At 41.1% G+C, this 21,312-nt stretch overlaps 1 protein-coding gene and 1 long non-coding RNA gene across 3 annotated transcripts; one reads left to right on the forward strand and one right to left on the reverse strand.

Annotated features, from left to right (window-relative positions):
* Nucleotides 1-4,598: 4,598 nt before the first annotated feature.
* LOC139629463 (uncharacterized) lies at nt 4,599-18,602 on the reverse strand. Of its 2 annotated transcripts, XR_011692976.1 has the most exons (4): nt 18,463-18,602; nt 14,481-14,601; nt 8,872-8,969; nt 4,599-8,638 (listed from the first exon to the last, which is right to left on the reverse strand). It is a non-coding gene; the product is annotated as an uncharacterized lncRNA (long non-coding RNA). The 2 variants fall into 2 exon arrangements; XR_011692977.1 differs by lacking the exon at nt 8,872-8,969.
* angptl4 (angiopoietin-like 4) lies at nt 12,971-19,846 on the forward strand. The gene is made up of 7 exons (XM_071492081.1): nt 12,971-13,635; nt 14,503-14,613; nt 14,738-14,813; nt 17,474-17,587; nt 17,777-17,872; nt 18,111-18,395; nt 18,489-19,846. The coding sequence occupies exons 1-7, from the start codon at nt 13,108-13,110 to the stop codon at nt 18,671-18,673; spliced, it is 1,395 nt and encodes a 464-aa protein (XP_071348182.1). The 5' UTR covers nt 12,971-13,107; the 3' UTR covers nt 18,674-19,846.
* Nucleotides 19,847-21,312: the final 1,466 nt, after the last annotated feature.

Here is a 21,312-nt window from a genome sequence, read left to right on the forward strand (position 1 = left end):
AAGTTCACCAATTAAAAATACTCTAAAGGGTGTTATAAAGAGAGTGACTGTAATCCCTTCAAATCAATAACCAAAGTTAAAGTAAACATCTAGGTTTCATTTTCAGTTGCTGAAAACATACATTTGAAGAACATATTGACTGTCACATTGTTTTCACTACACAATGCAGCTGAGTTTTTACAGCACGTTTGATTTAGTGTCACCTTTTGCAAGTTCAAAGTCACAGTAAATCACAACCACATGGCAGGTACAACTGTTACTGGCTCCTCTTCTCACTGGTATGAAAATGCATATTGTGCATATTCATGCCAAAAGTAACACAGACATACCCATGTTCCTCTCACAATTATTTACCATTACGTGTTCCACACTATACAGGATTGCAACTGCTGTTCCTGAGGCTTATAAACATTACTGCAGTTTCAACCAGGAAGGCAACAACCGGCAACATGGAACAAAAGAGGAAAACCAACACTAAGCCACAAATTAAATGCTGGCAGCTATTCATTAAGTTAAAATAAGGCATGCAAGATCAAGTAGAGCATGCTGGCACTTGACAGTCAGACTCAGTGAGCCAGAAAAAAGACATGTAAGACCGTGACAGAAGCAAAAGAGAGAGAGAGAGAGAAAAACAGTTCTTCTTAATTCTACAAATCCAGTCAGAAATCAGGGAATAAATCTGGATTAACAGTATTTATCTTGTGTGTACAGTGCATCTCCAGAACCCCATGAGAGCATAAACAAATGAACAAGTTGCCCAGTAGTCTGTGTATCGAGCTGCAGCCTGAGGCAAACCAGAAAACAGTTTCACAAATCCCACAGTCTGGATCTGACTGGTAATGACAAAGAGAAACCTGCACTGGCTTCATTCTCATTTTGAACTAAAAGACCGAAAGTAAAAGAAAAAGCGATGGAAACAGAGAGCAAAAGAGGGGGGAGATACTAAGTATGTTATTCAGCAGGCTCCACAGTCAACAGCTCTGTGCTGGAAAACGTCTTGGTGTCAGCTTACCCCCCGCACCCATCTTCATGTCATCATCATTCTACACCTCTCCATCCCTCCACTTCACCCACCCATCTAGACCCACCGGGGGCATGTGTTTACCATCTCTCCATCTCCAACGTCTCCCTCCCTCCCCCTCTCTCTAACCCAAGGCCACTCCTTGTTTGTCTGCATGCCACCAAGGTCTAACTCAGCCGGGAGAAAACATCAGCATTGGACACGCCTGTCTGTCTGTCTGTCTGTCCATCTGCCTGCCTGCCTGTCTGTCTGTCTGACGGCAGTATCTGGGATCTGCAACATTAAACCAGACACACAAATATCAAGGACACTGGGCCTTGAGGTGCAGAAGTGTAGCTCCTATTTTAACACTGCTGGTGTGAAATGTTTGCTGCTTTCAAAATTAGACCAAAATAAGGTCATCATTTATTTGAATTAGTTGTGATCTCTGATTTCACTTCATCATATCATAAAGGACAAATTATGTACCCATGTAACCCTCAAGTTTATTTAGGATTTTGGCATTTGATCTTACCTGAACTCACAAAATTAAATGGTCCAAATTTGTCCAATGTGACATCTTTAAATTAAATTGCCTTCTCTCACTGATCAGCGGTGAAGGCCGGAGAAAAATCTGTGTATTAAGTGTGTTCCTTTGTCAGCCGTGAACGTGGTGTGTGTTAGCGTGTGCGTTAAATAGCAGCAATGGTGGATGCAGTATTTGTGTTGTTTACTTAAAGCAGCTATAATCAATATAATATTCATAATAACTACACAAAGGCTGAATTAATGATATGTAATATAGAAGGTGCTGCTTGTAGTGATAATTATCACCAAATTCTGCAGTTACTTTCAGCTCTACTGAGCCTTTTATCATCTTTCAGATAATTGTTTTCATCTTTTCATCACAAACTGTTTTGTTTCACTTCTACCTCTTTCATCATTTCACGTTTAAGCCACAGCAGGAGACTGTTTTCAACAAAACAGCTCAATTAACACTACCTGCTCAGCAGGCAGACACAGGTAGCAACCAGCTAGTGAACATAGTGGAGCATTTATCAGCTAAAGATCCAGATGTAAAATAAGATTGAATATTTAACTTACATTCAACAAGAAGCCAGAAACATGACTCCAAATTTCTTCATGAGTGAATAAGCAAGTGTTGCCTAACAAGCTCATCAACTTTGAAAGTTGATGATCTTAAGCAGGTTTAAGCAAAGGTAAATAAAGGATATCCAAAGTCAACGTATTTATCATGCGGAAGTGTTTGATGATGTATTATATTATTGGACTGTAAATTCTGATGCATGATGGAGTTGGTGAAGGTGGAGCTACTTTGAAATATTTTAATATTTAAAGTATAGGTAAACAAAATACAGAGTTGCTGTCAAATAAATGTAATAGAGTAAGTAGTGCAATATTTATTTCAGAAATGTAGTAGAGTATTAGTATCAATTTTCATAAAATTGAAATATTCAGGTAAAGTAAAATTGTTCTTAAGTACATTGAGTACTTGAGTAAATATACTTTAACAGTGGTCTGACAGATATTAGCTTTGTTTGTGCCTACTATCTAAGCTTCTGCACAGATTAATTGTACGTTACAGTTCAAACTGCAGACCATCTTGTCGAGCTGGTGTAAAGGGACTCACTGGAACTGAAGGAACTTGGGAGGCTTTGGGTTTTTTTTTCTCCCATGCTGGTTAACAGGATGTGTAGCAGGGAGGTCATGTAGCCTCCAGGGGGAGAGAGGCCTCTGATTTACACACTCTGATCCTGACTATAACCTGGGTCACAGCCCTCAAATTTGCAAATGGGGCCCATAGGACACAAGGGGGGGGGGGCAGTCACGCCAGAGGTAACTAGAGGACATTCCCTGCCCTTCTCCTTGTGCTGGTTTCTGTCCTCTTTCTTACGATCTCCACTCTCACCGATCACTGAACTTTAGTGCACCCTGCCTCTCTTCAGACTTTCCATTTTTCCTGCCTTTGATTGCAGAAGGTGAGGCTGGTCTAATTAGGCTCCAGGGGGGCAAGCTTAGAAGGAAGCTTTACGAACAAAAAATGGAAATAAAGGTTAAAGATTAAAAGTTTGGCATGCATAGCACATCTCTCAATCAAAACATACTAATCATGTTTACCTGTTTGCAAAAGCACAGGATTTTAATTCCTCTAACAAGAGAGACAATTTGAAACGAATATCTTTAGGAAGAAGCATTAAATTAAACCTGTGTGTTTGTTAGAGCAAGAACAGTGTAATAAAAAAAATAAAAAAAAGACTAGAAAGGGTAGATGAGCGACAGCTTGAACGATGACAACAAAAAGCCAAGCACAGCTTGGACATTCTTGATTTACTTTTATGTAAGTGAAAGTGCAAAAGGGGGAGACTTCATTGTGCGAAGGTCAGAAAAACAAGCCATCCATTTATTTTTTGAAGGCTCCGTCCCCCACAATGCATACGACTTGTAAAATATCTTTGCCTTCAATTCACTGAGCAGCAGTGTCACAGAACAAACAGCAGGTGCGCAGACAGACAGACAAAGTGACAGGCTGAAACACAGGGTCAGACGCTTGGCCGTTGATAATTGTGAAGCCTGTTGTGGAGGAAAGGTGATGAGGGGGCGGGGTCAAGTAAGAGCTGTTTTGAAGCTGTGCAGCACATGTCTTTTAGCAAACATTGTAAAAACAAAGCTTCATGGACTCTGGCCCTTAGGCTGACACAAATGCTGGCACAGTGTACTGGCCATACACAGTCAGATGTTGTTCCAGAAGCAGTGTTTGAGGTTGATGTGATCAGGCTTGTTTTATGAGAATGATACACGACGCCTACAATTTTAAGCTGACAGGTAGCTTCAGGTTCAGCTTCACCTGAGTGAACCTATTTCCTCACCAGTTTACACTTGTTACCCACCACTACCGAGTAAGAACGCCTCTTAACTCTGTAGCTCCTTTAAAGCTATTTGGTTTAGCTATTGCTACATAGCCAACATTAACATTAAGAGCTGTTTACTTATTAGTCTAGAAGAAACGTTGCAAGTTCAGCATCAAACTTCACTCCTTCACTCAACATGAGCTGTCTCCAGCAATGGAAAGGGGCAACCCCAACGTTGACTCTTGTCTCTATCACATCTTTTCTTATCCTCAAGTTAGCACACTAACCAGCTAGCCCCGGCTGATCTCAACACTTTCCAATAGCAGCCCACTGTAGCTTCCAATCTGTCTGAAGATATTATAATTTCTTGTATTGTGAAGACAACAATGACTGAAGCTCTTTTCAAGGGACAAGCACCACCACCCAAGCAAGAGACCGCATTCAGTGGCAGAGAAAACTTACATATAGCACCTTTAACTGTGTGATCAGTTTCCTCCTCAACAGTTCGATATTCTGTAATATTTACCGATTTTCTTTTTTGCCAAGGGTTAAATGAGAAGGTTGAAACAATAGATACCAGTATGACAGTTGTTTCAATCTCATCTTCTTGTGAAATACTGCATAAGTGATGTCATGCTTAAAAAAAAAAAAAACTGGCTGCAGGGTTAAGTTTCAGTGGCATCCCATTCTGGTTCTACATTACAATCCTGGAAGAATTTGGCACACGTTTACAGAAATTTTACTGCCGCTAAGTAGGAAAAACCCTGAGCTGCTGAAACTGATGAGAGCTCAGGAAACACAGCTGGGTCAATATTTAACAGGAACAAACTAAAATGGAATTTGACAAATTCAAATCCAAGGGGCAAAAATATTTACCAAATCCTTAAGACACAGGTTACTCTAACCCTCTAGCATTTCAGGTTTGCTTTGACCTGTCATTTATGCCAATGTTTGAGTATCTACTCAGTGAGTGTGTATGGACAAATGGGGGAAATGATGTTTGTTGTGACAGCTCAGATAAGGTGGTGCCACCAACTCACCCCCTGTTGGCAATGATCACTTCTGCATTTTCAATCCGGGCACAATAAATGCATCATCTTATATTAAGGCTCATGTGTGAAACAAAGGAACACTAAATACCACAACAGGTCATTTTGGCTGGACCAAAACTGCTGCACCTGCTAAAGTAAATAACTGCAATCGCAAGACTGCTTCTGGTGATTCCATCCAGAGAGAGGAGCCTCACAAAATAAGGATTCGTGGCCTGTGTTCCCTACAAAACTCTAAAACAAACATCCCCGACCTCATTGTAAAAATATAGAAAGATACAAAGCTGAAAGCACTTTCTGGGAGCACTCAATTTCAATTAGATTTCAGGATTTTAGATTAATGTGGCTCAGGGATCAGTCATTACAGATTACAGGGGTTTTAATGGAGTGACTCAACAGATGGTTAGAAGTCACAGACTCAGTGTGACAGCTGATAATTCTTTAAGTGCATAGGTTGCTTTTCTATTAAATGTTTTAAAAGACTTGTTTCTAACTGGTCTTGGCTCACATATGACAGCCAAAACCATGCAGACAAACTGCAACACCCTTCAATAAAGGTTACATTAAAAACATAACACACTTATTTGCTTTCTTGCAGAGAAAACTGATACAAATATCACATCTGTACAGTAAATATGAAGCACCAGGATCTTTAAATCTCACTTACTAACACATATATCACATTTGTTTAATCCATTCAAAAGTGCAAAAACAACATGTTGTAGTTTTATGGACAGTTTTATAGGTGGTTTTGTCGTTACCATGAGGTTAAGCAGTAAAGTTACATTGTTACACTCAGGTGTTTGAGCAAATTAAACAAACATGATATAACATGTTCATTTTTGAGGTTTAGAGGTGCTGGTAGGAAGGTGGACAGGGATAGGCTAGTTATTTTCCTATTTCCAGTCTTTGCTAAGCTAATCTAAACATGTCCCAGCTGTAGCTTCGTGTTTAACAGAACTGCCAAACTGCAAACGGCCTCTGACATTCAAAAGCTGTATTATTCTGTATGTTGCACAACAAGACTTCCAGAAGGTGACTGGTTTCCAAATAAATGTGAAGTATATTGTTCCTTTTTGTATGATTTCTGCAGAAATGTCAGTGCGCAGCTGCTGTGGTACAGTTATAGGTCAGGACCCCTTCTGTTCTGGAAGAACACTTTGTAATTCAAGCCCTCTTTCCTTTTCCTTCTCCAAACAACCAGCTGCTTTGCACTTGACAGTAAGAGGCTGTCTGCCAATACCCACATCTTTCCCAGAACAGGCCTCATTCACAGTTAGATAACTCTTCAGTTCGAGTGTCTCCTCCATCTGACCTGCTTCCAATTCCACTCCTGCTGATTAAAATTAATGGGGCAATGAATTAGTATCATTGTGATCGGTAACCTACACCCAGCAGCCTCAAGTGCTCCTTACTCTGTGGTATGCGTGCTTGAATGTTTTACAGGGGGCCAATTAGTTCATGGGAATCAGGCTTGATAACTGGGGCACACACTGCCAAGGGGCAGATTTTTGGGGACAAAGCTGCGACCTCTGAAACTCTGGGGAGACTAAACAACCACTGCTTATCACGTCTGAGGCTTAGGGTCCATTGAATCTTAAACATGAGTTCTGGAGAGCTCATTTAGCACCCACAGTATTTGAGCAGAATTCCCAGACAATGTAAATGCGTGTTTGAGTTATTTACAGCAACTGCATTTAGCATGGAATTCAACCTTGACCTTGCTAACTTGTTTTGCTCTCCAGTGGGATTTTTTTTCCGGGTAAACACTCCATATGAGCCCACAGCAGGATTCAGGCCATTTACATAAGTACATGCTTTTGATATAGTTGCATCAAAAAGAATTCATCATTTTAAGACAAATGATACCACTCTTACGTTTGTGGTTTAACTATGAAGCTTCAGCCAGGAGACAGCTTAGCTGAACATAGTGACTGGAAAAAGGTGAAACAACATACCTGCTGTTTTTACATATCTGTTTTTGTTCAGATTAAACAAGTAAATTAAGATTTGTTAGTGAACTCCAGCGATGCCGGTAGGTGGATTATTTTTTTTCCTTTAGATATTTCCCTTCTTCATTCGTTTATGTTAGCTATAGCTTCATATTTAATGGTGCTATTGATCTTTTCAATAAATAATCATCAAGGAGGAACAGTTTCCCATTTGGGGAAATAAACGTATTCATAAAGACAGGACAGTGGGAGAAACAGCTGACCTGGCTCTGTCCAAAGGTTAAAAAAAGTTACATGTTATATCTTACGCATTTAAACTTGGCAAAAGTGGAAAAACTGGATGGCTGGATGGTTTCCTTGTTTCCATTGTTTATGCTAAGCTAAGCTAACCATCTCCTGGCTGTGACTGCATATTCAACACAACTATGAGACTGGTATCAATCGTCTCATCTAACTCTTTGCAAGAAAGCAAATTCCCACTGAGTGGAAAGTGTCCCAAAATTTCCCAAAATGTGCCACTATGACTTTAAGCATCAGCTGTAGTTCTTCTGTTGTCAACCCACATGGTGTTTTGCACGAACAACAGACTCAGCAAGTTAAGCTTGGGCTTTGTTTTACACGAGTTGTGTTACTCTGGGCTTCCTCTCTGGAAGTAAAGAAAGATCGAGGCTAGATGGTAGAAGTGACTTAAGTTCTCTATGCTATTTTTCACCCAACTGCCATAACACTAAATGTCCAGGTACTCACTCAAGAGGATGTTTTCTTAAGTGCCACGTTCCCTAAATGTAGCCACTGCAATTAGCCCAAGTATCAAATCTACTGCTGTTTGCAAACGTACAAGGACAGCACTTGTATGTCGGGTGACAGAGACAGGACCTAACCCAAAAACACTGTATATCAGTGTAGAGAGAAAGCAGTGACAGAGTATACAGCTGCGGAGGTCAACCACAGTCTTTATGTATTTACATTATCCAAACCGGGATATGCGTACATTCTGTACTTTTCTGCTTCCTGCCAGCTGGGACACTCATTTAGTCTATGAGCAGCGAAAGAACTGAGAGAAAAGCATGAGGCATCTGTGGAAGTAAAGACATATGAGGGACATCCATCAGCAGGAGTTTGTTACAATCTACAACCAGTCTGAGGAGTAAAAGAATCTCATGGCAAACAAATCCCGACCCAGTCAAGCAGAAACAGCAACAAGAACACATTCATTTGTATCATGTAGCACACGTCTATTCTTGTGTAAGCTGAGATGTAGCCTAAGGAATGTAAAAGGAGATGAGTGTATGTGTATGTGTGTGCATCTAAGCATGCAAGAAAGATTCATGTATGAATGAACTGTGTGAATGTGTTCATTAAAGTCTTTGGTCAGCTGCACAAACAGGGCACTGGTGCACATGGACAGCAGTTATGTATTCTTTTGTCTTACATAACTTTGTCTTATGTCACAAAGTTTTTGGCCTCAAAGAGAAGAAACCGCTACATGTTTCTAATATGAACTATTCAGATCCAGATGTTACAAAAGCTAACCAAAATGCATAGGTCAAATATTTGTGTGGGAACTGACAGTCTCTTGATACAAGCTGATGCAAAATGGGGACCATCCTTGTCCAAGGAGAGTAGGAGTCCACACAGGAAATCTCTCATGTCCTCTGAGCCTGCTCTCCCTGCCTGGGCCTGTTTGTGATGAACCAAACCAGAGGTGGAATGAGTCACAACTGCAGGTTTTCATTTGCTCCGGTGCCATGTCATATTCAGCAGCTCCTGCGGCAACAATATTACAAAAGTCACCAAAGGGTAGTGAATAAATAAAAGGGCACACTCAAGTCTGAACAAATAGGAGCGTTACACTCTTGCTTTCCACCCCTTGGGGGCGGTAGTGTGTTTTGCCTGGCTGTTCTCAGCACAAAACGGGAATTGGGAAATTGGTTCAAGGCAAACGTTTTCCTCTGCACGTCTGGTGGTGAACAAGGGTGCATGAATGAGGACATGTGTACCTGTCAGCAGGTTTGTCTGTCCTCATTGATTTGTTGCATGTCTCTGTGAAATGATGAGTTGAAGCCATGTTCTCTGAAGTCATATAAGGTGATTCCCTCTAAGAGGAAATATTAGAAAATGTGAAATCGATTAATTGTGGCATTTTTATACTGGTACAAACACAGGTCTAACATCAGTAAATGGCTCCATTCCATTTAGGTGTATAAGTTTCAGAGTCTCAGTATTGGACACTTAATGGAACAGCACTATCACTAATGTTACTAGTAACACCTGTGCTTTTAACACTATGAAAGTGAAAATCTAGCAAACTGTACATTCCTGTCCACAACCCAACCAAAACCTTTAAGCTTTTGTATATTATTTCTTCATCAGTTATGATTATGTCACACTTACACAGCAGCATCTGTTCTCTTGTTAAATTAGAGCAGACATCTCCCTGCTGTTCATGCACTTTTACTTCTCTGGTCCATCCTGACTTTTCTACTCAATCACAAGACAGTCATAAGCTCTATCACTAACCCCCTACCTGTGTGGACTCCAAGAGATGTGATTTCAGCAGGTATACATGTCAACACATGCTTATAGTATGTGTACCAAATTGGTTACCTTCATCTGATGATAGATTTGTTGTAATGTTAAGTCTTGCTTGGATATTCATACGCTAAGATCTGAATAGGACCATGCAAGATTGTTTCTTTTTCTCTGAATTTCCTTCAGCTTTCTGTTTCCCTTTTAAAAACTGGTCCAACATCTTTATTTCAGATTATTTACTTCCATAAAATAAGTTCAAACATGTATTTCTGGCAAACACAAGTGGAAAAATGAATAACCGTAAAACCCCTGATAAAGTAGCCCCAAATGGAAAAAATCACAGATCAGTATCTGTCCATGGGAACCAGAGGTTTACTGCTCTAACAGGCTCCAGCACCTGTTTTTTTTTTCTTCCTCCCTCTTTCCATCCTCTTGTACATGACTAAGTCTGGGGGCTGCGCTGGGATTTACAGATGTTCTGCATTCGGAATCTGGGTAAAAGGTCACCATGCCGGCTAGAGATGGGAGCGGCCATTTTGGGAAATGGAACAAGCAGCTGTGCCGAATCGTGGATCCAATGATGATCAGTAACACAAGAGGATACAGAGGAGACAGATTCCTGCAAGCCTCACACATTATAAAACAAACTGCTGCTTATTTAATTCATTTGTTTAGTCTGTTCTAAAGTAAATATACTTCCTACTTACAACATGATGATTAGTCTGTTGGTTCTTGTTTGGACTGGTTTCAGGGTGCTCCGGATGAGATCTGAATGCATTTACTCAAATAATGTACTTAAGTACAATTTTCAAGTAATTATACATCACTATAGTATTTTCATTTCATTTCACATTTTGAAAGAAAATATTTTATATTATACTTTATATTGTCTGACAGCAGTTTCTGGTTACTTTGCAGATTAAAATTTTAGGTTCATTGTTACTGATTAAGCTTCCAAACAGTACATTGATAACAATCAAACTTTCCTTTACCTGGACAAGGTCCATCATTAAAATACCAATAATGAAATAGCAATCTGAAAAAGAATACACAACATCATAAGTGGCCTATTGAATGTAGGCTTTTTACTGATGATGGAGTATTTTTACACTGCAGTATTGCAACTTTTACATGAGTAAAAGATTATAATACTTCTTCCACCACGGCTAAAATCATAGGATTTGAAATGCTGACGATCTTGTTGAATTATTATGCAATCCTACCTGGAAGGTCACAACTGAACCAAGTATGAGTCATCCCACAATTACACTATCAAGAAGAACTGGATTTCACCTGTGACAGTTTGAACTGGCACATTCAGCCTTTATTTTCTACATCTGAACATCAGAAGGGTCTTTACTGTTCCTTTAAAGAAAATGTATTCTCCGTAAGAGCACACGTATGCGTGTGTGCACTATGTAGCACACAAAGCCATAAAAAATGAAGGCCTGCAGTTCATCTCTCACAACCTTACTGTGCACCCCGCTCACATCCCTGCCAAGTTCTGTAATGTCCCAGAAGAATGCAACAAATGCAATAAGGCAGTGCGTTCTTCACATGTACAGTCATGACACTCATGTACCAGACTGTCATCAAGTTCAACTATTACCATGTTCCTCCTTGTACCTATTCCACACAGCCACTTTCCAACCACTTGGCCTTTCATTTATCTGTTTAAAACATTTCAGCAAAAAAAAAAAAAATTTCATTCAGTGATAGTGAACTGTGGCTACAAGGATATAATTCATCACCACAGTTGCTACACGAGTCTGTCAGTTTGAACAAACGAAAACAAATCTGTCTGCAGTGACCTCAGGGCTCCTATGAAATGGAAAAAACTACCCAGAATTGAATGAGAAATGCCTATTTTAAACCAGAACACAACAGTCTTTGCTCATCCTAGTGGAAACCCCTCTCTGCCAAGGCTTTGGGTAAATAATGCTAATAATGTTTGTTACATTCCAGACGCGTAAATCAGGGCTGTAATTCCTGTGCACTGTGTTTCCCCTCTCAGCAGCGTCAGCAGTCTCCCAGTTACCTTTCACCTACTTAGTCTGGGTTAGACAGGAGAGGGTTAAACCAGCTCCTTCTTTGTGGTCTGGCCACGGATCACGTATGGCCTGTGATCTCTGTAAAAAAACAAAAAAAAGCCAACCTTACTGCCCGTAATGTGGGCACTCTCTGTGCTGTGAACTTTCCCCTAATTCTCACAGTCCTCACAGATCAAATCATGGCTGAGGAGCACCTAAGGCCACATCATTTGCATGTTCCTCTCCTGTCTGTGACTGACATCATTCATTCCTTGCATTGTCCAGGAGGAGATGGTTAGGAAACCCTGATATACTTGCTCTACAATAGCTGTTTCTCCTATTTTGTTAATCTTATTTTAAATATGATTGTCAGTCGAATAAAATGACAAGGGTGCATTATTCAGCGGAGTACAATTTACACTTTTAAGGTTACTAAGATTGTTGTTAAGGCTAATGATTGTAATCAGGCTAATTGAGTTTAAGGGAAATTAGGGATTAAAACAAATAATTTTATCATAACAGGTAATCAAGGTATCTGCTTTTAAAGATATATAATTATTTACTGTACACAAAGCAGTGTTGTGCAGATCAATTCATGTTCCCTAATTCCGCCTGAATTCTTTATCAGTCTTGTGAGGAAACAGGAAAAAGATTTAATGTGCAGATTGTTTGATAATACTAATCTGAATCACACTAACCTAGACAGTACAGGACGTAAAGTAAAGCACGTGATCCTAATGGACACAGAAAATATAGAAAGAGACAGACAATACAGTAATAGTGAAATCAATAAGGTGAATGACCAGGAGCAAATATTTCATCAGTTTGGAAAAATGGCGGGAGATTACAAGATATTGAATACATAGAAAATGTTACTAATGGAGTGTCCCCTCAGTTGGTGATGAGTTCACTCTATAAAGGTCTGTGCTTCATCTTTCACTGGCATCAGTGTGGGTGGTCTGCTAACAGCCCATAGTGACATTTTCCACTTTCACTTTCACAATTCACACTTAAGTTAAAGACAGTAAATTATGTTTCCCGATATTTTTAAATGGCCTGTTAATCAAAGGTTGCAGATCTACCATGATATGTTTTGGACTGAGTATGAATATAGAAGGAATTGTCCAAACAGGCACACTCTGTATTTTATGAGCATAGTCTGGGTTCCGATATTTTTATCAACCAGTTTCAGGATGTTCATGAGCCAATGAAGAAATTACCTCACTTATTCAGAAATACTACACATGATTGGTGTTAATTCAACAATACTTCACAGAAAAGAATTTGTTTCACTGCTGGGGATATCGATAGTTTAGTTTCCTCCAGTAGATAATGTACTCCCTGTCTCCCACAGTGCAGAGATGAAAGCCAATCTTTTTGTTATATCATGTCCCTCCTCCACCTCTCTGTTAACTATTCATGTCAGAGGCGGAGGAGGGACAGAAACCTGAGAGTAGCTGAACCCCTCCCTTTCCTCGGCTGGCCAATGGCAGGCAGCTCACAGCTTAGATTTGAGGGCTGTGAAACTATATAACAGTGGTGCCGTGACTGTTCAGCCAGGAGCCTGAGCTCTCAAATCCAACTCAAGAAGACAGGAGAGGACACTGCACACTTCTGCAACAAGAAAACACACATTTCAAAGCAAGATTTCAACAGTTAAGGACAACAGGAGAAATGAAGACAACACTGGCAACTCTGACTCTCTGCCTGGTGGTGCTCTTGGCCACAGGTTTCCCTCTTGAGAGGAAAGGGGGATCACCCACCGGTGCTGCTGCCAAGGAAAAGCGTGTACAGTACGCAGCATGGGATGACGTGAATGTCATTGCCCATGGCCTGCTGCAGCTGGGCCAGGGGCTGAAAGAGCATGTTGACAAAACCAAAGTCCAGATGAGGGACATCTCCACCAAGCTGAAGGTTTTCAATCGCACAGTGACCGAGCTGGGAAAGGAAAGCCAGAGACTGCGAACAGAGGGGGAGGCCCTGAAGGTTCAGGCCCACGGACTGGAGGACAGAGAGGGGCAGCTGCTGAATGTCACAGCTGAGCTGAAGGAGAAGGCAGAGGAAATGCAGCAGGAGAGGAGGACGATGAGTGAGAGGATGAGCCGGCTGGAGAGGAGGGTGGACAGCATGCTGCAGGGAGACTCTGTGCTCTCTGACACAAACGCTGGCGCCAAGAACAAGAGCGATGTTGGCAACATACAGGTGAGAATGGATGCATTTTTGTCTTTGGGTGTTTTGGTGTACTTAGTAAGGCAGAAATATGTCACAATGAGGGGTGTGACTTTGATTAGTTTAGGGGGGAAAACTGTATACAGAGCAGCATTCCTACACTCATTTATTCTAAATATTACCACAAAAAGCCACAAAAAGTACAAAATATTGCTGTTGCACTGCAACAGATGGTTAAATGGACTCTTCAAGTTAGGGGATGTACAGTATGCATGGATTGTTGGCTTTTATGGTGGGGCTTTTTCTCTCAGCTCAAGGGCACTAAATTAAAATGCACAGAGGGCAAGCAGTGGGAGGTGGGTGTAGTGGAGTGGAGAGGGCTTGGTTAACAAGCCCACAGGGCATGGAGGACAGAGCGTGCAGTACGTGCAGGGAAACACTAAAGGCTGCCAGACAAAGGGATCTGCAGGCATCAGTTACAAGAATGTGTGAAGAATTTTCCACAGCTGTCACATTTTACAACCTGGAGAGACTCAACCATGTGATACACAGTTGAAGAGGCTTATGAGAGCTGTGCTGTCTTTGTAGTTCTGCCTTTAGAAAGCAGTGTGAGAGCCTGAAAGGTTTTATAGTGGGATGGAAAAAAAGAGTTACATAACCACGCCACAGATGGTTGGAAAGGACAAATGCTTGTCATTGAAGGGTGGTAATGTCTACATCTCCGGCTTTTCAATGATGTCCTGCAAGTGTGCCCCGTTTGTTATGTTAATTCTAGTGTTTCTTGTGATGGTCTCAGAAAGTATTACTGCACCATGACCACATTTTACACACAGGTACAGTGTAGAATAAAGTTCCTAAAATACTAAAAAAAATGGTACCTTTGTGTTGTTTTTCTGTCAGCTGATGCTGGAGGCTCAGAACAGACGCATTGATGATCTGATGGAGAGGATCAGACTCCAACAGGAGAAGCTTGACAAGCAGAATGTGCGCATCAGGACCCTGCAAAGTCAGGTGAGCAAGCATTACAACCAGCAAACCTACGTCTCTGCATTCACTATCATAGCAATTGTTGGGACATATTTTATTATTTTGCCACATCTTCTGCAATTTCATGAATGATTCGTCACTTTTTCAGATCCAGCAGTCACGACAGAGACCCGCCCCGCGGAGCAGGGACACAGACGGCCCCGAGCAACGCGACTCACCAGCCGGTAAGTAAAACCCCCTCCTGACACAGTCTTAAGTCGACTGCACAAAATCTGACGCCAAACGTGGCAGGCCATCTGTTTAGTAAGGTCACAAAGAAGCTTAAATCATTGGCAATTAAAATCAAGGAATGGAATCAATTTGGGACACGCTGCTCCGCTCAGCTTGACGCCTGTTGCAGCCTTTGCCTCTTAGCCTTTAAATCCTAATGACATTGCTCAGTTAATACAGGCTATCATCAACACAATGACACGAGTAAAGTAAGTGAGGATAAGTTGTTTAAAAGCAATAAATTAGATAGACAAAACTAAATATATGTACTGTAGTTTACTTCCATAACCCCAAAGAAAAGACATCTATTGGGATAAATACTAGTGGAGAAGGTAAAACAGGGAATAAACATTGTCAGAGTAAGTCAGTCTTTTGTCAGTGCCCGTCATACTGTTGTGTACAGTCATTGTAAGAGGCAGTAAATGATGCACTCAGTGTGCAGCTACGCCAAGCAGCTGCTGCTCCACACTGGCTTGTGACTGGACCAGCAGTCATAATGACTGCTTTCATCCACACTGTACCAGACTGGATACACTCCAACTGAGGAAGAGCTGAGACACCCAGCTTAATTGCCCACCACATTTTTGTCTTACTTTACTTCTGTTTAGTCTTCACAGAGCAAGATGAGGTGGATTATGGGAGAAAGAGAGGGAAAAAACAGAAATCTATAGTTCATTAAGTAGATTATAACAATAAATTTGGAGTAGAATTGAACGCGTACCTCTGTTCCTAACGGCCACAGATGAGAACTAGGTGAAAGGTGAACATGGCTGAGGCAACAGTTGAGTTCAGCCAGCCAGCACAAATCACAATAACACCTCCGAGCTCTGACATCAGCAGGATTTGAGGAATGAGGAAAAAGGAACAAGATTCTCTGGCAAGGTTTCAACTGGGGGAAAGGTCGCTGGTCTTTGAGAGCGTTCAGTCAGGGTCACACAGCTCAATGGGATTTCTCACACTGATCATTTCTGCGGTGACGACGGGGGAATAAGGGAGGGAAGCCTGGAAGAGGCAAGGGGAGGCTTTGTAGAAACACAGCATGCAGTGTTCCTCAGATTACTGTCCTTGTGTCTGAGCCAAGAAAAAATGAGGGAAAAAAGGGGGAAAGTGGGAAAAGGCAGTCTAAATTTATCTGTGAACTTTGTACAGATATCCTCCACTGTTTTGAAGACCCCACCCCTTTTTTTTAAGACATCCAGCCTATGTGTGTAAAACAAACATTTGTACATCCCTCAAGAATGAGCAACCTTTCCCCTAGATCTGTCAGGGAGTCAGACACCCCCCCTCCTCATCCTCCTCCCCCACTTCAGTCATCCTCTCCTCTCCTCCCCCATCCTCACACACAAACACACCCTCCCCACCTCCACCTTCCTCTTCTTTTTCATTGTAATGAATACGAAGTGTGCTAAAGTTCAGGAGAACCCCTGACCTCAAGGCAGCCACAACTGGCCACAGAGTTCATGCCTCTAAAGGAAAGGTCATGACACAAAAATGAGGTTTTGTGTCTATGCGATCAGCTGGTGTGCTTCCATTTAAACAATAACTAGGCGCATAGTCAGCAAAAAAACTGTCAATTAATTCAAAATGAAAAAATTACATTTCACTGTAGCTTTTTTTGTGCAAATGTATTAAATAGCATCATGTGATGATGTCATCCACATTAAAAAGGGATTACTGGAGGGGTGCTATTGGTCTCATGCCTCATTAGCCACATGACAAATTCAACTGGCTCTGGAGCCCCCTGCTTTGTATTCCTGCCTTCTCAGATGTCCCTTTACAGCAACAGCCCCCACCCCTCCTCCCCTCACCACCCTCTGATCACTCCCCATGCATGCACCAGCCATGCACTCCTCCAGCACCAAGTAGCTGCTGTGCACGTGAGAGATGTGTGACAAGCCAAGGAGGGGAGGGGGAGCAGAGACAGAGGGGGTGGTGGGGGGTTTAGGAATGTAAAGGCTAGTAGTATGTAACTCAATAGACTGGAGAGCCAAGCAGCCATAAAAAGGGAAGTCTGCTTGGGAACTGGGAGAAAGGTCATATTTATAACCGAGAAAGAAGTTCTCACTCACTCTCTCCCTTGTTAAGTCTAGGTCAAAGGCTCTATCGGGTGCACATGCATATCTCCAGACTCACTGATAAACTCGCTCGGAGCGATAGTCTTATTTGCAAACACTCTGCTTTCGCAGTGCAGAGAAACCTGTGGATGAGAGGTTCCCTAACTGTGAATGAACTACTAATGAAAGCTCGGTAGATTAAACAAGCTCAGATTCATAAATACCCCTACAACATAACACATATGCCAGATGGCACCATCAAATCTAAAAAAAAGCCTCAAAATAGGGAACCTGTACAAGAAAAAAGATAATTCCATGACCTCATACAACATTAGGCTGCTGTCCAGCCAATTAAGCCTTTTTTTTACAGTCTGTCACTGTAACAGTGCAAAGTTCAAGGGGGTGAAGCTGAAGAAAGAAACATCTGTTAATGTGTCACATATGAATAGCATGGCTAGCAGTGTTGGGGTGCTCACACTGTATACGCTGCAGGGTCTTGCAGTGATACTAAACAGAGTCGTTGGTCTTAACATTGTTTTTCCTCTTTGTTCCCATTGTAGAGACGCCATCAGACTGTCACGAGCTGTTCCTGAGAGGAGAGACCACTAGTGGGGTCTACACCATCCAGCCAATAAACGCAGAGCCCTTTAAAGTCTTCTGTGAGATGACAGCTGGTTAGTGGAGTTAAACTTCTTCCCATGTTGTGTTCCATTCAGTGCAGCTTGGCCAACAATTGCCAACTACTCAGATAATAAGTCACTAATTTCAAAGAGTAGAATAGTTTATAAAGTCTCCAGTCTGCACTAGAAGCTGTTGTTTTAACCAATAAAACATTTTCTGACCATCCTCTTTCTTTCTTCCAGATGGTGGATGGACAGTGATCCAAAGGCGCCAAGATGGCTCAGTGGACTTTGACCAGTTATGGCAAGCCTATGAGAAAGGCTTTGGCAGCCTGAATGGTAAATACCCTTTTTACTTTGATCTCATTCTCACTAACTCCAGGTGCTAGCTGCCCTGGCCAGGGCCAGATTAGTTCACACGGCATTACAGTGTTTACAACCACAATATCAGGGGGCAGGAGATGGCGTCCAAAAGCATCTTATCAGAGATAAGCTTGAAAACAGTGGCAGGAGCCAGTGTTTCAGCTGTGGGTAGTTTTCTCACCCTTTCTCTCCTCCTCTTTGTCTTCTTCTCCAGGAGAGTTCTGGTTGGGTCTAGAAAAGATCCACTCCATTGCTAAAGATGGTGGCTACATCCTCAACATCAAGCTCTCCGACTGGGGGGATGACTTGGCATCCGTCCGCTTCCCCTTCCAACTAGGCGGAGAGGAAACCAAGTACTCGCTCCAGATTCAGGAGGCCGGCACTTTCAGCACCTTAGAAAGTTCACTGGGGACTGACGCCTCCTCCGGTCTGCCTTTCTCCACCCGCGACCAAGACAATGACCAGAAAAACGACACCAACTGCGCCAAGCACCTTTCTGGTGAGCATCACAATGATAAATGCTTCTCTTTCCAGGTTTTAACTTGAGCTTAATTGCAGCATCTAACCTGATATTGTTCTTTGTCTTTTACAGGTGGTTGGTGGTTCAGTAACTGCGGTCGCTCCAACCTAAATGGTAGATATTTCCAGAGTCCTCCTCCAAAGCAGCGACACCAGAGGAAGCAGGGCATCTTCTGGAAGACCTGGAGAGGCCGCTATTATCCTCTGAAGTCCAGCTTGATGATGATTGCCCCTGCTGCGATCGAGAACAAGTCCTAAAGAATAGAAAGAGACAAAGAGAAAGGTCAAGAGAAAGAGAAGGAGGCAGAAAGAAGTAGATTTTGGACTATTCTTTCTTTTCCTGGTGCTTGGTTGATGAGGTAGCACTTTCCATTTCCCTGGTTGTCTCCCTGCGAGGAAGACTTCATACCAGAGCAAAAGAACTCACTCTAAATGAGGTTTTCACTGCTCTGTTCTCTGAAAGTCAAGCAGATTCCTTCTCTGCACCTAAAGCCACAAATGGAAAGAGACAAAAAAAAAAAACATGCAGAGGAACATTTTTTTTTTTAGTTTTGTTTCACCATTGCAGTTTATTCCTTTTGATGGCATGAGGCAGGGGCTCCTATAGTCAGGAGTCACAGAGAGAGTCCGGACCTGTCTACTGTAATGTAAGCCGCAAAACATTTCCAACAAGTCAAGACTCCTCACCAGACTTGTTGTGACAGCGGTGTGTGTGGGCTCTTGTTGAGTTTGCATGCGGGTTTGTAGCGAGTAAACATCACTGTCAGCTCAGAAATAACAGGTCTTACTTTGTAGGGGAATCATGTAGGAGTGAAATGCAGGCCGATTAAGCGAGCCTTTTAAACCCAATGGTGAGGACCAAATGGTGACTTAACTAAAACAAAGAGCCATTTTCCACATGAACATGAGATCAGTGTTCAAAGGCATTATGTAAAGTTATAAATCACTGTAAACTAGGATTACCATGCAGAAACTGTGTTAAGACTGGTGTTGGAAAGCAGTTCATGGTGTAGTGAAGATCATTCCAGCCTTTTGTACAATATGCATTTTGAATGATATTAAGCATATACTTCACTGACTTAAATTTTTCTGTGGAGATTTTGATGATGCTAAGTCATATTGACTAGTTTTAAGATGAGAGACATGGTTTTGTACATAGTGTATGAACGAATGTGGTCTGTGTTTTCAGAAATGTAACTGTTAGTGATTTGTCTTGACATTACCTATTTTGTTGTGACTCGAGACTTGGTTATTGTAGATGTTCCCCTTTCTTATTTAAATGATGTAAAGAATCAATATATATATTTCTGGTGCTGTCTGTTTGTAATTTATATTGTCTTTGTTGTGTTTAACAGATGTAAGATTGTTTTTTTTTAAGAGGAAATAGCAATCTTTTGGCCAAAAAGAGCCAATAAAATTGATTCAAATGAATGTTGCTTTTTGTCTGTGTATTATGTGCTACTTAAGGTATTTAGTATACTGAAAACAAAACTAAATCACGAAGATTTTACAAAAACAAAAATAATATAACACAAAAATATGATGTCAAGTTATCAACGAAGTTGATAGGTCCATACTAAGAAGTCTTTCTTGTTACATATTTTCTTATATCAAATGCAAGCTACTTAGCCTGAAATGGCAAAATGTTGCTGTTGACTAATTTATTTGTTATTTCTGGCGGATACATGTCATTGCAAACTATTAGTTAATTTTAGGTTTCACTGGGAGGACATTTCACCTTGTCAAAACAATACATTCTTACATTTGTAAGATAATCCTCTGAATTCAAATGAACACATTAACTTTACCAAACCTGTCTGGATGCAGATATTTTCTTTGGAAACTGAATGCAGGCCCAAACAGAGTGGATTAAAACCATTTCATTGAGCCACACGTGGCAGATCACTTGTATCTTAAAGACTTTACCAGCTTAGTCATATTACCTGGGAGCAAACTTCAGTAGCCTCAAGATGTCAGTTTTAATTTTCATTGCACCACTTTCTGCTTCCTTGCTGGGCTTAGTGTTAATGTGCTTCATCCACAGTGATCCTCTGATCACTGACAACTGGTTAAGGATCAAACTCTGTAACACCTGATGGGTTGTGCTCTTTAATGACCTTCAAGGTATCGGTATAGGAAGTGGAAGTCAATGCCTGGCTAACATGCAACAGGTGATTTCAAACTGAGAAGACAGCACTTGTTAACTGCAGAGAAAAATGAAAAGCAGGGTAGGAGACTTCCTCAACAGACCCCTTGATAAAATTGCTGTTACTAATGGAACGATGGTCATCACCAGGAGTGCCATTAAAGATAATAGGTTTTACACAACAAGCAGTGACAGAGAAAGTAGTCCGATCCTTTACCGAAGAAAAAGCACTAGTACCACACTGTATAAATAATCCAGTAAAGTAAAAGTATGTAAATATACTCAGGAATATGTACTTAAAGCATTAACTTTAAAAGTACTCAATGCAGAAAAATCACTAGCTTGAGTATTGTGCTGTTATACATTACATCAATGGGTTATTATTACTGAGGTACCGAGTAGCATTTACTGCTTAAGAAGTTTTTTTTTAATTATTTTATATAAGGCTGGAACTAATGATTATTTATTATTAATTTGCAGATTACTTTCTCAATTAACAAATTGATTGTTTAGTTTATAAAGCTTAAAAATAGCGAGGAGCAGAGCCCAATGTAACTCCTTCACAATGCTTGTTTTGTCCAACCAAAAATGTTATTAAAAACAAATTAGAATAATTCAAATAATTCAAAGGAAAAGCAGCGGTGTTTGAGAAGCTGAAATCATGAAGGTTAAGAGATGTGTCTGCATGAAAAATGACTTAGAGAATGATCAAAACACTTAATTTTCTGGCAATCTACTCATGGATTAATCC

This window comes from Trachinotus anak, unplaced genomic scaffold, assembly GCF_046630095.1.
Source record: "Trachinotus anak isolate AG129_WGS33_773 ecotype Australia unplaced genomic scaffold, CSIRO_AGI_Tana_v1 ptg000012l, whole genome shotgun sequence".
NCBI lineage: Eukaryota > Metazoa > Chordata > Actinopteri > Carangiformes > Carangidae > Trachinotus > Trachinotus anak.

Coding starts and splice junctions, on each gene's coding strand:
- angptl4 (XM_071492081.1), top strand. CDS start 13,108: ATGAAGACAACACTGGCAACTCTGACTCTCTGCCTGGTGGTGCTCTTG. Junction 14,614..14,737: donor TCAGGACCCTGCAAAGTCAG/GTGAGCAAGCAT, acceptor TCACTTTTTCAG/ATCCAGCAGTCACGACAGAG. Junction 17,588..17,776: donor CTTCTGTGAGATGACAGCTG/GTTAGTGGAGTT, acceptor TCTTTCTTCCAG/ATGGTGGATGGACAGTGATC.